Consider the following 12,202-nt stretch of genomic DNA (forward strand, 5'->3'; position numbering starts at 1 on the left):
AAGTGTTTATTGGCACTAATACACTAGGAGTGACAAAGATTGTGTCAGGGCACATCTGTTGAGGGGATAAGGAAATGTTGTGTGTCTGTGCGTCACTGACAGCCAGATTACAAATAAAAACTCAGCAAGTTGCTACAGCTTTATCTGATTAAATCCATCCTCTCAAGTTCTGTTTACAACGTCTCTGTAGCCAGTCTCTCTGTTGTCCCTGCTCCATATCAAATGCTCAAATATGAACACATTGTCTCTCAAAGTTTTGTCATTTTAATTATTATGCAGATCATGCAGATTAGTTGCACCATTTCTAAGTTAATGTTCGGTTTAATGTATGTTTATCCTCCACAAGAATAGGAGTATTTGAATTGGAGAGAAGCAGTCACACATTTCTATTCAAAGGGCCGTAATGATTTGTAGCCACTAATTTCCACTGACCAATCAAAATGCACGAAGAAACGGAAGCCGGAGAGGGACAATCTTCATGTGCTCCTGTAGTCTCGCGGTAGCTTCTCCGTCACCGCTTACATGCGCGGGTATATGTCCAACAGCCAACTCACTGTGAGCTCTCCTCTGAAGTGAAAGGCAAGACAGAGTATGATCCAGTCCCTCATGCACTTATTGACATGTTGATGATGTGTTTTTAAATGTTGTGGAGGTGCCGGTTAGCAGCTAGTGTTAGCTGACTAGCTAGCTGTGGCGTTAGCTGCATGTTGCCCAGAGGGAGACTTTGGGAGGGCGGGGGACCTGTCAGTGTGCACACAGCTCACACCTGTGGGTCACGTTAGATCCTTTAATAAGGCATGAAATAGCTTTTACTTACTAGCAACACTTCACTAAGTATAACCATTAAGAAATCTGCATTGTGTTGAGTAGATATTATGCTAACAGTAGAAAGGTCTGCTTAGCCTGGTGACTCAGTTTGGATGAGGGCTTGGAGGTTTTCAGAGGTTTCAGGGTCCAATTTAGGACGTTAAACAAATTTGAATCAGTGAAGAGGAACTAGTTCATTTTTCACCACTTGGTTTCTGACTGTTGTCTGGCATGAATAGCTTTTTGTATTGATTGGCTTGCGTCCATTCAGTCAGCTAATAGCTTTCCCTTTGGTGTGCGACTTTCATTATGTTATCATCTGTTGGAGACATTGACATTGTTTTTAGCCAAAAGTTATAAATCAGGCCTTCACTTTATAATGATTTATAAAACATAATAATCCCTGAAAGTCTTCACGCTTTAGAAACTAGAGTAAGTAAATGTTTGGAGTTTTGCATAATAAATTACTTTAACAGTCCAATTATCAGAATTGTCTGCATTTCTATTTCTGATATGGTCAATTGATTAAGGGTGGATTAGTACACTGGTCCTGCTCTTAGTTATTGATTTAGGGCTTCATCAGTGATTCTTCCTTTTGTGTCTATGTAGGTATCCACTGATGTTGACTGGGTGTAGGAACCTTTCTTGGACCCTTTTCTCAGTCACCTCTAGAAGACTTTGTACCAGGAGGAGTTTGGCCTCCCAGGCAGCTCTCTACTCCTCTACCTCAGCAGCTTCATCGCTCCCTTCACCGACTTTCTGTCGCAGCCAACAAACCTCTGTCCACCTACACTCGTCTGCCCACTTCTCCTCCACCCGCTGCCTCTCTCGTTCTGCTCACTCTTCAGGCCTGATGGAGCTAAAAGACGTTCTGCAGGTGTTGGAGCTGCTGGCTCCTCTCTCTCTGGCTGAGCCCTGGGACAACGTTGGCCTGCTGGTCGAGCCTAGCAAATCTCGGCCTGTTAAAACCATCCTGTTGACCAACGACCTTACAGATGCCGTCATGGACGAGGCAGAGGCCATGAGCTGTGACCTCATTATCTCGTATCACCCTCCGTTGTTTCGGCCCATCAAGCGTCTGTTGCAGAAAGACTGGAAGCAGCGATTGGCCATCCGGGCTGTGGAGGCCAACATAGCCATCTTCTCCCCTCACACCGCGTGGGATAGTGTTAAAGGAGGAGTAAACGACTGGCTGATCGGGGGACTTGGTAAGAGGTCATTCTGGATGGAAAATGTGTCACTCACACCTACAATCCTTGCATGTTTAATGAAGGTGTAAGCTAAAGGCTAAAATGTTGTGACACATGACACTGACTCACTGGTCAGCTATTCTGACCTGCATCTTGTCCCCCGAGTGTTTTTTTCCATCTCTGGTGTCTGTCTTTGACTCTCAGGGAGCGGTCAGGTGTCTGTGCTGAGTCAGGCCCTCGGTAGCGCCTCCCACTGTAACAAACTGGAATTCATGGTGAAGACCACGGAGGAACTCAACACTGTTATGGAGGAGCTGATGGCTTGTGACAGTGGAACAACACTACAGCATACAGTCAGCAGGTCCTGAGCATGTTTACATCGATCAATACGTGTACTCAAGGATGTGTTGATGAATTAGCACTAGATAGCTTGAGTTTAATAAAAGGACCATTTTGATGGTTGTGCATGTGTTAGCCTTTTAACTACAGATTGTGAATACTTAACTGCAGATGATGTCCAAAACATACAATAAGTTTTAGATTGATTTCCTTTCATTCAAGCATCCTTAACACAAGCTTGAAACATAACTGTGACAACATAGTAAAGGCTATAAACTAATGCAGTCTGATTACCTAATTTCAACAAGTTTCAAGTCTGAGTAGTGGCTTGAGAGGAAAAGAACTGAGTCATTTAGGCTGATGGGAACATGGTCAGTAGTAGTGTAAGGTGCACAGAATTTAATTCATTTTGTCTAACCATAAGTCACCACTTAGGTCCTTTGCACTAGTGAATAATAGTTCGTTTGCCCTCTCAGACCAGACAACAGTGGGATCCATGTCAGCGTAACCTGCTGTGACTCAGCGCTGACCCCCAGTGTCCAGACTCTGTTTCGACACAATGCTCCCAGCCTGTCCCTCAGCGTCCTAAAGCTGGAAAAGGTACAACACAAACACATTGCTCTTAGATGATGAACTGAACAACATCAAGTGATCTACTGATCCTTTTTAAATACTGCTCTTTACATTTCATGTAGCAGTTATGAAGGGTTTAATGTGATATACTGATATCCTGTTTTATGTGTAGTGGTTACTTTTCTTCCAAACTTTCCCCCTTTCACTCCGTGCAGCCCCCTCTCCCGGGCCATGGCCAGGGCCGACTTAGTGTTTTGGACCAGCCAGTTACCGTGGCAACAGCCATCCAGAAAATGAAGTCCCACTTGGGTTTGAGGCACCTCCGTTTGGCTCTGGGATGGGGGCGAACGCTTGGTAATAACCTCTTATTCAAACAGCAGGCTATGGTATTGCTGCTATTATGAGTTAAATAAAGATGTTACCAATGTGAAGGATATGAAGACTTACCAGTTAGTGGAGTGTTGGGTGCAGCAGATGTCCTGAATGGTCTGAAATCTTTATGCCAAGCAGACAACATAGCAGCTGGTTTCACAAATTAAAACAGAGATGAAGGAAATCGTTGGTAAATTCAGTGCTTGTAGAGTTGGCTTTGGTTCTTTGGGAGTTAATAGCTCACAGATAGAGCACGCCCCAAGTGTGCCTTAGAAGTGATTAATAAATAAATTAAAATCTCATTTTAAAAGCTCTGGATGCCACTGAAATGAAGATGAAAGGCAGAAGTAGACGTATACTTAGTTCATGTCATAATCAAGTTGAACGGATTTCAGACAAGAATTGATTGTTGTGAAATTCATATCATCCACTGATATCAAACTTTCATGTTTGTTCAAATGGTCCTGAGATGTAAATGTGGGTCAGTGAGTCATTATTATGATATTTTTCAGAGTCCTCTGTTTGCACGGTGGCTGCGTGCGCCGGATCTGGGGCCTCAGTACTGAAAGTCAAGGCAGACCTCTACATCACAGGTAGGCGTTTAACAAAATGAATCAAAAATTTTCATTAAAAACAGTTTTATATACCTGATAGTACTTGTTTTGCTGTCAATGTATTTGCTTGTTATGCCTGCAGATGTAATTATTGTATCCGTTGTTCAGGTGAGATGTCCCACCATGAAGTGCTGGACGCGGTGGCGAAGGGAACCAGCGTCATCCTCAGTGACCATAGCAACAGTGAGCGGGGTTTTCAGGCTGTGTTCAGGGAGAGGCTGGCTGTCCGCCTTCCCGACAGTGTAACAGTGGTGGTGTCCAAGGCTGACCGAGACCCTCTGGAGGTGGTCTGACCAAATTAGAGCTACAGTTGCATTCTGTTAAACTGTCTCTGTTTTGATTGGATGAAAGTGACGACATTACAAATGTCTTCCATTTCTGATGGCGTGATTCAAATGGATGTGTGTGACATGATTGCATAAAAAACAGCAGCACACTATTTCAGTGTGTCTGTGTCATATGTAATGGTGAAAAGTGCTGTCTTGTGCTATTTATCATGTATTTTTGGCAGGGTCTTAATAAAAATGGGCTTAGGGTGATCAACAAAATAGACTGTAGGCGGCTTGGATGAGACAGATGAGCGAGAGCTGAAGATAAAGCATTTGATTTGTAATCTGAATGCTTGTGTCTTTTGCATACAGAGGATTTATTCATGGACAACACACAGTGTCTTTTAATCCTAACAATGGGACAAAAACTGTGCTCTTTGCTGCAGTGGAGAGAATTTCAGCATCCACAAATCTTCCCTAAAAGGAAGAATGTTTGCATCTGGCACACAGGAACCAAACAAATCCTCCAAAAAATCCTCATGAGAATAAAACGTTGTTGTTTCATCATAAACATGCTGGAAGGAATTGGAGGAGCTCCTGTTATATGAACAGCAGGAACATCTGCACTAATCTGAGCCAACAATGAAAATGTAAAGACAAATATGTCTTATTATATCTTCATTTATCTCTGATCAATGAAGTCTTTCTTTTCCAATAACCCGACCTTTAGACCTCAGTGAGCAAACAAAGCTGAATATCAAACCACTTAGCACATACATGTCAAAGAGCAGGCCAATGGTAATGCTTAATACACTGTAAACGGCACACACCACCTGCCCCCACTCCAGTAATGGTTAAAAAACAGAACAAGTAACAGTCCTCATCATTGGCTGTTACAGAGTCTGGTGGCGGCAGTGCTTGCGACACACCTGTCGGCTCATAAAAGCATTAAGAGACGCCACACACACACCTCGCTGCCCCCATCGAGGTAATGACCTTTATCTCAGTGTGGCGTTCACACCTCCACTTCCCCTCAGCTTTTATCCCCCCCCAGCACACACACGTATGTATACACACACAAATGGAGAAGGAAAACAACAACTAGAACAACATTTATACTTCACTTCTGTAAAGTGACTCCAGCTGTCACTCTTTTTATTGGCAGAAATGTCAGGTAGACGTGGGACCTGTTTGTCATTTAAAAAAAATAAAAATTAAATGAGAGGCATCTCTTCTTCCTTTTCCAAGAATTGTTCCTCAAATGATGATTCAATCTCCCACACAGTTAAAGCCATACAGGTTTTTATCCTGTTCAATCACTTCTCTCGACTCATGATGTAACAGTAATCCTCTGCTGAAGAGCCTCTATGGTCTGTTGAAAAGTCCTCCAAAAAGCAGGAGATTACCATAGCCAGTTCTTGAATATTTAAAGGTCTCATTTTTTTTTTTCAGTTTAAGGCATCTCAAACTCTACTGCCACTGGTTTGCACGCATGAAATTGTGTGTTTTCCTGAGCTACTTCACATTTTGCACTGATTTAGACTTTAGCACAGTCAATACAGTTTTAAGGCATTTCCACTTGAGCTACTTTATCCTCTGCTCTACTACTTTTCAGTGGGAAATAATGTCCTTTTTATCCTTTTTACATATAAAACATGAACTGTTTATGAAACATTAGATTGCTATAGATTAAACTACCATATAAAGTCATTAGAATTGACTCCTCTGGACGGGCTGCAGCAGAGAATACTGCCAAAATGGTAATGTAATGATAATAATCTTCTAATATAATGAATGTTAATATAACAACAACAGGAGAGAATCTTCTGCATAATGCGTATTTTTACTTGAAATATATTTAGCTTTCAATAGAGCATTCTCACTTTGTGTTTACTGTTTACTTATTTACTTAAGTGAAGTATCTGAATATCCACCACATCCCATAATAAGTGACTGACTGACTGAAACTACCAACAGAGGTTCGTCTGTGTGGTCTGTGTTTTATTGTGTTTTAGCTACAAATCCTGTCTCCATACCAAACGTCTCTCACAAAGTAACAGAATTTGGGTTAAATTGATTCATTCAACAGTCAACAGTCATAGTGTTAAGTAATCCAGGAAGCTCGTCTAGAATCAGATGTAATACTGAGCTCATACCTGATTTAAAACTTCTGATATAAACTTCTAGACACTCGTGTTTGTATTGTGACCAAATTGCAGCCGTCGGCCAAACTGTCTTCCTCTTCCACCTTCATTCAAGGCCCGACTCCCTGCTGAGAGAGGCTTATAAGCAGACTGCTGAGAGGAAGAAACATGTCATCAAGTCATCAAACAGCCACAGGGAACCTGCCAGTGAACTACTCGATTTATATGTATGTGTAAGAGGCACTTAAAATTTGAGTAGCACTTCCCAGAATTAAATTAATCACCAAAGATCTGGGGAAAAAAAGATCACAAATGACAGGTGCCTGTTTTGCATTCTCAAGAATTATGGACATATGGGAGCCTGCTTTTCTTGACATGCAGAATTATTCAGGGCCTTTACTTTAAGCAGAGGCACCACAATGTAAAAGCCAAGTATCAAAAGCAAAGTACTCAATATGGTTTATTTTTTAATTGTTGGTACATTAATGTGTAAGCAACATTTTAATGTTGTTGCAAATTTGAAGTACCTTTTATCGTCTGGGTGGTTAAAATTATAGTAATATATCTCATGTTTTGTCTATAAAATATCTGCAGCATAAATTGTAACTGAAGCTGCAAAGTAAGAAGTAAGAAGCACAACATCTTCCTCTAAAATGTAGTGAGAAAGAGTGACACAGCATCATACAATTAAACTACTCAAGTAAAGAGCAAATACTTCAGAACAGTACTTGAGGAAAAGTGGTTATTCTACCTCTACTGACACCAAATAACACAAATCACAATAATTTCCCAATTAAAGTAAACCCTACAGTTTTAGAATCACCTCTCGATGTGACCTGTGTTGTTTGTCGAGCAGGGACAGAAGGGAAGATGGGGGGAAGATGTGGAGGGACAGGGAGGCAAATGAAGAGATGTGTAAAAAAAAAAAAGGGGCCATTTGGCCTTATGTGTGAAGCTCCACACACCTATTTAACAGAGCAACTCACCACTGTGGGCATTTGTAGCAAAGGACAGCAGAGCGCCAGGAGCAGATAGAAGCAAGAAAGAGCAGAACTTTTCAGCAAATCTGCAAAGAAACAAGGAGACAGGAAGAGTTGAAGGGTGAAATGTTATTTTGCAGCTGGTGAAGAACACAAGTAAAGGGACGAGCACACAAAAGGAAAATGCTGAGCGTGGATATGTACCCCAGTTTGGCTCTAGGACCACAAAGGATCGGAGAGTGCTTTTACAGAGGTGAGTAAGTGTGTGTGACAAAAAAAGACTGGACATCAGTGAAGAAAAGTTACTTAATGCTTTCAAACTGTTTGCTTTTAAATCCCGAATCTCCATCCAAAATGTTAACGGTGCACTTCTGAAATACTTTCAGTGTTGAATGCTCCCTATTAAAAATATTTTTCTTCACGTGCAAAGCCATCAAGCTAACTCAGGTGTGTCACTGAATAATTACCTTCCTATGGGCGCAGCTTAGTGCACATCTCCTGTCATCTCCAAGTGTGATAGTGTAGCACCATTCAAACCAGCATTGTGGGTATTGTACAGCAGTGTTCTGCAATACGAGTTGTCTTTCCCACCCAAGTCACACAAGTACTTTTGAAATACAATATGACCTTAAAACATTCATGCCCTTTAAGCTCTGTAGAGCAAGAACCGCTGCATCTGTAAAAGTGGGTAACAACCCTCACTTTGTAAAGGGGCATGATGGGGCCTCCGTTTGCAGCTTCTATGCAGCTATGTAATTTATTAAGCTTTAATGATATATTCATCACCTAAAAGGCATCAAAATGTCTTTTTAATAACTGGATGTGAGAGAAATTAGATTTGAATATGTATTAATATCAGTTGTTGGCAGCCAAATGTATTATTATTAATTATTAAGCATTGATTGGACCATTGTACAGGTATACATTATTATACTCCCATGTTTGCTTTATTCCAATCATATCCCATCTTATCCTGGACTTGCGTGTTCCCACAGACCGGCAGCCTGCAGCCCACATGCCGTTATTCCCCCCCACCTGTGATGTGGCAGCCAAAGCGCTCCCCCCAAGGTTGCTGGCGCCTCCCCCTGTCGCCAAGGATCCTGCCACCAAACCCCCAAAAGATGAGGTGAGCATGGAGCTGGAGAACGCACCTTTATGGAAACAGTTCAGCTCGGTGGGCACAGAAATGATCATCACAAAGAAGGGCAGGTGAGAGAATGTGGTGCACTGACCTTTGACCCCATTATCTGAACTTTCAATCACCCTGCCCATAAATGCACAAATTTAAATAACCCACAACAAATCCCTCTCTTAGACGGATGTTTCCTGGGCTGAGGTTAAAGCTCTCAGGCCTGAACCCATCTCTCCGTTACATCCTCCTCCTGGACATCATCCCAGCAGACAACTCCCGCTATCGTTTCCAAGGCGGCGGCTGGCAGGCTGTTGGCGGGGCAGAGGCAAGGCTACCAGACCGTGTTTTCATCCACCCGGACTCACCTGCCACGGGTGCTCACTGGCAGAGCCGCACCATCTCGTTTCACTATGCCAAGCTCACCAACAACACACTGGACACACAGGGACATGTAAGTTCTGCAGAATCAGATCAATCACACCACATACAGTACAAAACCTTGACTGGTAGTTTTTGTTTTTATAGGGAATTTTGATTCCATCTCTTTTCTTTTTCTTTCCAGATAATCCTGCACTCACTGCATCGCTACCAGCCCAGAGTTCATGTAATCGAAGCCCGAGATGTGCTGAGGTGGGGCGGAGGGCAACACTCCTTCGTTTTCCCAGAAACTCAGTTCATCACAGTCACCGCCTACCAGAACAACAAGGTACCACAGTACATCATTTACAGGCGGTGCAGTTCAACATTAAGATTTCTATGCGCTCCTTCAAGCAACAATACGAGTATTGCAGAAGTAGAGAGAAGATGAAGCAACTGTAAAATTGTTTTTGTTGTTTTAAGATCACAGAGCTGAAGATCAACGCCAACCCGTTCGCTAAAGGCTTCCGAGAGGATGGCATGAACAGCAAAAAGTAATTCGCAACATGTGCCCACACTAAAACACACACATACAAATATACATACGCCTCATGTTGTTGCATTCATTGCGCGGAGGATCTAAACTCTGTTTTTTCCTCTGCAGACAAAGGGATGCAAGACAGAAGCGCAAAGTGTCCGTCTTGACAGAAACCGTGGATATTGGTAAGTGGGATAACTAGATTTTTGCAACTCATTAATTTGGACATTGTGTTGATATAACTGTTACTCCCTGCATTGCCTTGACTTGCCTTATCCTAAAACAGCTCCTTTTCTCTATCTGTTTCCCTCAGTGAACTGTGATCCATGCGACTCTACTGAGCTTCTGCCGCAGCCCATAAACACCACCGCCACTAGTGGTGCAGACCTGCAGGCCCTCACTCTGGCCTCTCTGCCTACACTGCCTGACCCCTCCTGTGGGTTCAGACCAGAGGAGGCCTCCTATCAGACCACGCTGGTCCCGGAGCAGCCACTCGACCTCGGCCAGGCATTCATGGCACCCCAGATGTCTGATATCAGCATCTCTATGGCCAACGGGATGCAGAACACTGTGGGAAGTGAGGTGCCAGATACTATGATTGAAAGGTAGGTTTGCATAGAGAGAAGAATTTACTCTTGTTCCTAAATGTATCTGCTCATTACTGGATACATAGTGAGATATATTTTTGAAGAGGGTAAATGCTCAAACTCATACATGCATCCATTTATAACCAGTTATAACAAATGTTTTCATGGCATATTCAGTCTCATTTCTCCATCTTTTTATATAAATGAAACACATCAGTGTGCTGTGTATTATAATATTTTCACACTTAATGTATATAGTTTGACATTTTGGGAAATTAGAATATTCTTATTAATTTTTGGATCAACTAATTAATTAAGCAACAAGTCTTTTCAGCCCTAAAACATTTCTCTGTTCTCCTCCACAGATCAGGCACTATGAGTGAACCAGCTTACCCTTCCTCTTTCCTCTCAGCTCCTCTTCCTCAGTCATCCTCCTCTTTCTCCTCCCTCCCCGTCCCTGACTCTTCAGACACATCCGATCCCCAGGCACCCATCCCTCCTATCGGTTATCCCTCCGTTCTCTCCTCCTCCCCCACGCTGTCCTCCTCCTCCACCACTCCCTTGCTGCAGCAGACCTCCTTCACCTTCCCCACCCCGCCTCATTCTAACTCCTCCTCCCCACAGCCTCTCCTGTCCTCCTCCTCCCCCTCTGCCAACAGCTATCACACCATCCCAGAGACAATCAGCCCGCACGCACCCACAGATGCCTCTTTTCCTGCCCCACCCTCCACATGTCAGTCAGGTCTTCAGGACCAAATTCCATCTCACTCTCTGCTCACGCAAACTACTCAGCCGCTGCAGGATCAGCCCATTACGAGCGGAAATAATTCACCCAGTGATCATAGCTCAGCAGCATTTATCTATCCAAATATCCCTCCTGCAAATCCTGTTCAGCCTCACCCCAGCCAAGACCACCCACCAGCTCCCAGCCTGCAGAGCTCCCTACCCGCTTATGGTGCCCCCACATCTTTTGCCTTCCCCTCAGTCCCTCCACACATGCAAAATCTGCCATTTCCAAATGTGTCTCCCAGCTCCGCCCACCCTGCCCTGCACCTCCAAAACTTGAGCCACCAAGCCCAAGCTCCCTCCCTGGCTACTGCCTTCCCTCCCTCCTCCTTCACTCATCCTTCAGCCTCCCTTCCACACCCTCATTTCCAGCCCTCCTCCTGCTTGGCTGTGTCCTCCTCTTTCCAGCAATCAGCCACCTCCGCTCCCTCACTGCCACCAACAGCCCATCCTCAAAACTTTCCCAATCCCTCTACTTCCTCCTCCTCTTCCTCATACCCTCCAGTTGAAATAGGCGCCATCCCTCAGTTCAATCCTACTGCCCCGTACCGCCCAGAGATGGTGCTGCACCACCCGTCTCTTCTCCCCCAGCTGGATCCCACGCTTCCCTCTGGTCTTCCCTCTGGTCTTCCCTCCTCCACTCCTCCCCCAGCCCTCTACCCTGCATTTCCATCCTACCCTCTCCGGCTTTGTCAGGACCCTCACCCGTCCCTCTCCATCCCATTCAGGCATCTGTATAGACAACACCAGCATGGCCACGCCCACCCCCAGGGGTCCTACCTGGACATGAGCACAAGAGCAGTGTTTTAAAATATTCCAACATTAATGTTGACAAAATGTTTTGGCTTGATAGCGCTTTTAGAGGTTTTATCATTGTGTAGCAGTAGTTCTAGTAGCCCAGTGTACTGTGAGTGTGTGTGAAGTGTTCAGCTGATAAACAAGTTCATGAAATTGATCCAAAGTTGTAAATAATGTTGAAGATTTCCTTTTTTTTAAAAGATAACCATTCCAGTGTGAAAAAAAAAAAAAAAAAGTTTATTTTCTTATCAAATAAACATGCTAAAAGTGACTGAATAGAATAAAATGTTTTTGTCTGTGTCTGTTAACAGTGTGAATAATGGGATTTCCCAAAATGTTGAACTTTTCCTTTAAATCACTATGTAACAACTTCACTAAAAGTGCCTCTCACCCAAAGTTAGAGAACTTTCAGTCTGTTGGGTCAGAGATAAAAGACGGGGATAGTAGCAGGCGGCAGTTAATGATTTCCTCTCCTCTCTGCTTTGCTTGGGTTAGGGTTGCTGAGGATGTTGCAAAGTCACTCTAAAAACAGAAAATAAGATTGAAATAAAGTTATTGCGATCATTTGTAAGCATGCAGTACAATAACAGAAAAGAAAATATTAATGTTTGTAAAAGAAACTTCATACAGGACACCATTGTACTCACTGTCAGGTACTATTTAACACAGAGGCACATAACACAGTGTAATGAAATGAGGGGTATGAAGGTTAGTGG

At 43.4% G+C, this 12,202-nt stretch overlaps 2 protein-coding genes across 3 annotated transcripts; both read left to right on the top strand.

Moving 5' to 3' along the window:
* The first annotated feature begins 512 nt into the window (after positions 1-512).
* nif3l1 (NIF3 NGG1 interacting factor 3-like 1 (S. cerevisiae)) lies at positions 513-4,519 on the top strand. Of its 2 annotated transcripts, none has more exons than XM_070851968.1 (7): positions 513-589; positions 1,417-2,015; positions 2,202-2,358; positions 2,813-2,936; positions 3,125-3,263; positions 3,794-3,874; positions 4,004-4,519. In XM_070851968.1, the coding sequence occupies exons 2-7, from the start codon at positions 1,427-1,429 to the stop codon at positions 4,186-4,188; spliced, it is 1,275 nt and encodes a 424-aa protein (XP_070708069.1). In that variant the 5' UTR covers positions 513-589; positions 1,417-1,426; the 3' UTR covers positions 4,189-4,519. The 2 variants fall into 2 exon arrangements, with proteins under 2 accessions (XP_070708069.1, XP_070708070.1); XM_070851969.1 differs by having other exon boundaries at positions 516-579.
* Positions 4,520-7,471: 2,952 nt separating this feature from the next.
* tbx6 (T-box transcription factor 6) lies at positions 7,472-11,498 on the top strand. Its single transcript, XM_070852395.1, has 8 exons — positions 7,472-7,541; positions 8,284-8,497; positions 8,604-8,871; positions 8,983-9,126; positions 9,261-9,331; positions 9,442-9,500; positions 9,629-9,920; positions 10,268-11,498. Exons 1-8 carry the CDS (start codon positions 7,472-7,474, stop codon positions 11,496-11,498), a joined length of 2,349 nt encoding a protein of 782 aa, XP_070708496.1.
* Positions 11,499-12,202: the final 704 nt, after the last annotated feature.

The sequence above is a fragment of the Pempheris klunzingeri genome, chromosome 20, assembly GCF_042242105.1.
Source record: "Pempheris klunzingeri isolate RE-2024b chromosome 20, fPemKlu1.hap1, whole genome shotgun sequence".
Classification (NCBI taxonomy): Eukaryota; Metazoa; Chordata; class Actinopteri; order Acropomatiformes; family Pempheridae; genus Pempheris; species Pempheris klunzingeri.

Coding starts and splice junctions, on each gene's coding strand:
- nif3l1 (XM_070851968.1), top strand. CDS start 1,427: ATGTTGACTGGGTGTAGGAACCTTTCTTGGACCCTTTTCTCAGTCACC. Junction 2,359..2,812: donor CTACAGCATACAGTCAGCAG/GTCCTGAGCATG, acceptor TTGCCCTCTCAG/ACCAGACAACAGTGGGATCC. Junction 3,264..3,793: donor GGGATGGGGGCGAACGCTTG/GTAATAACCTCT, acceptor GATATTTTTCAG/AGTCCTCTGTTTGCACGGTG.
- tbx6 (XM_070852395.1), top strand. CDS start 7,472: ATGCTGAGCGTGGATATGTACCCCAGTTTGGCTCTAGGACCACAAAGG. Junction 9,332..9,441: donor GATGGCATGAACAGCAAAAA/GTAATTCGCAAC, acceptor TTTCCTCTGCAG/ACAAAGGGATGCAAGACAGA. Junction 9,921..10,267: donor CCAGATACTATGATTGAAAG/GTAGGTTTGCAT, acceptor TCTCCTCCACAG/ATCAGGCACTATGAGTGAAC.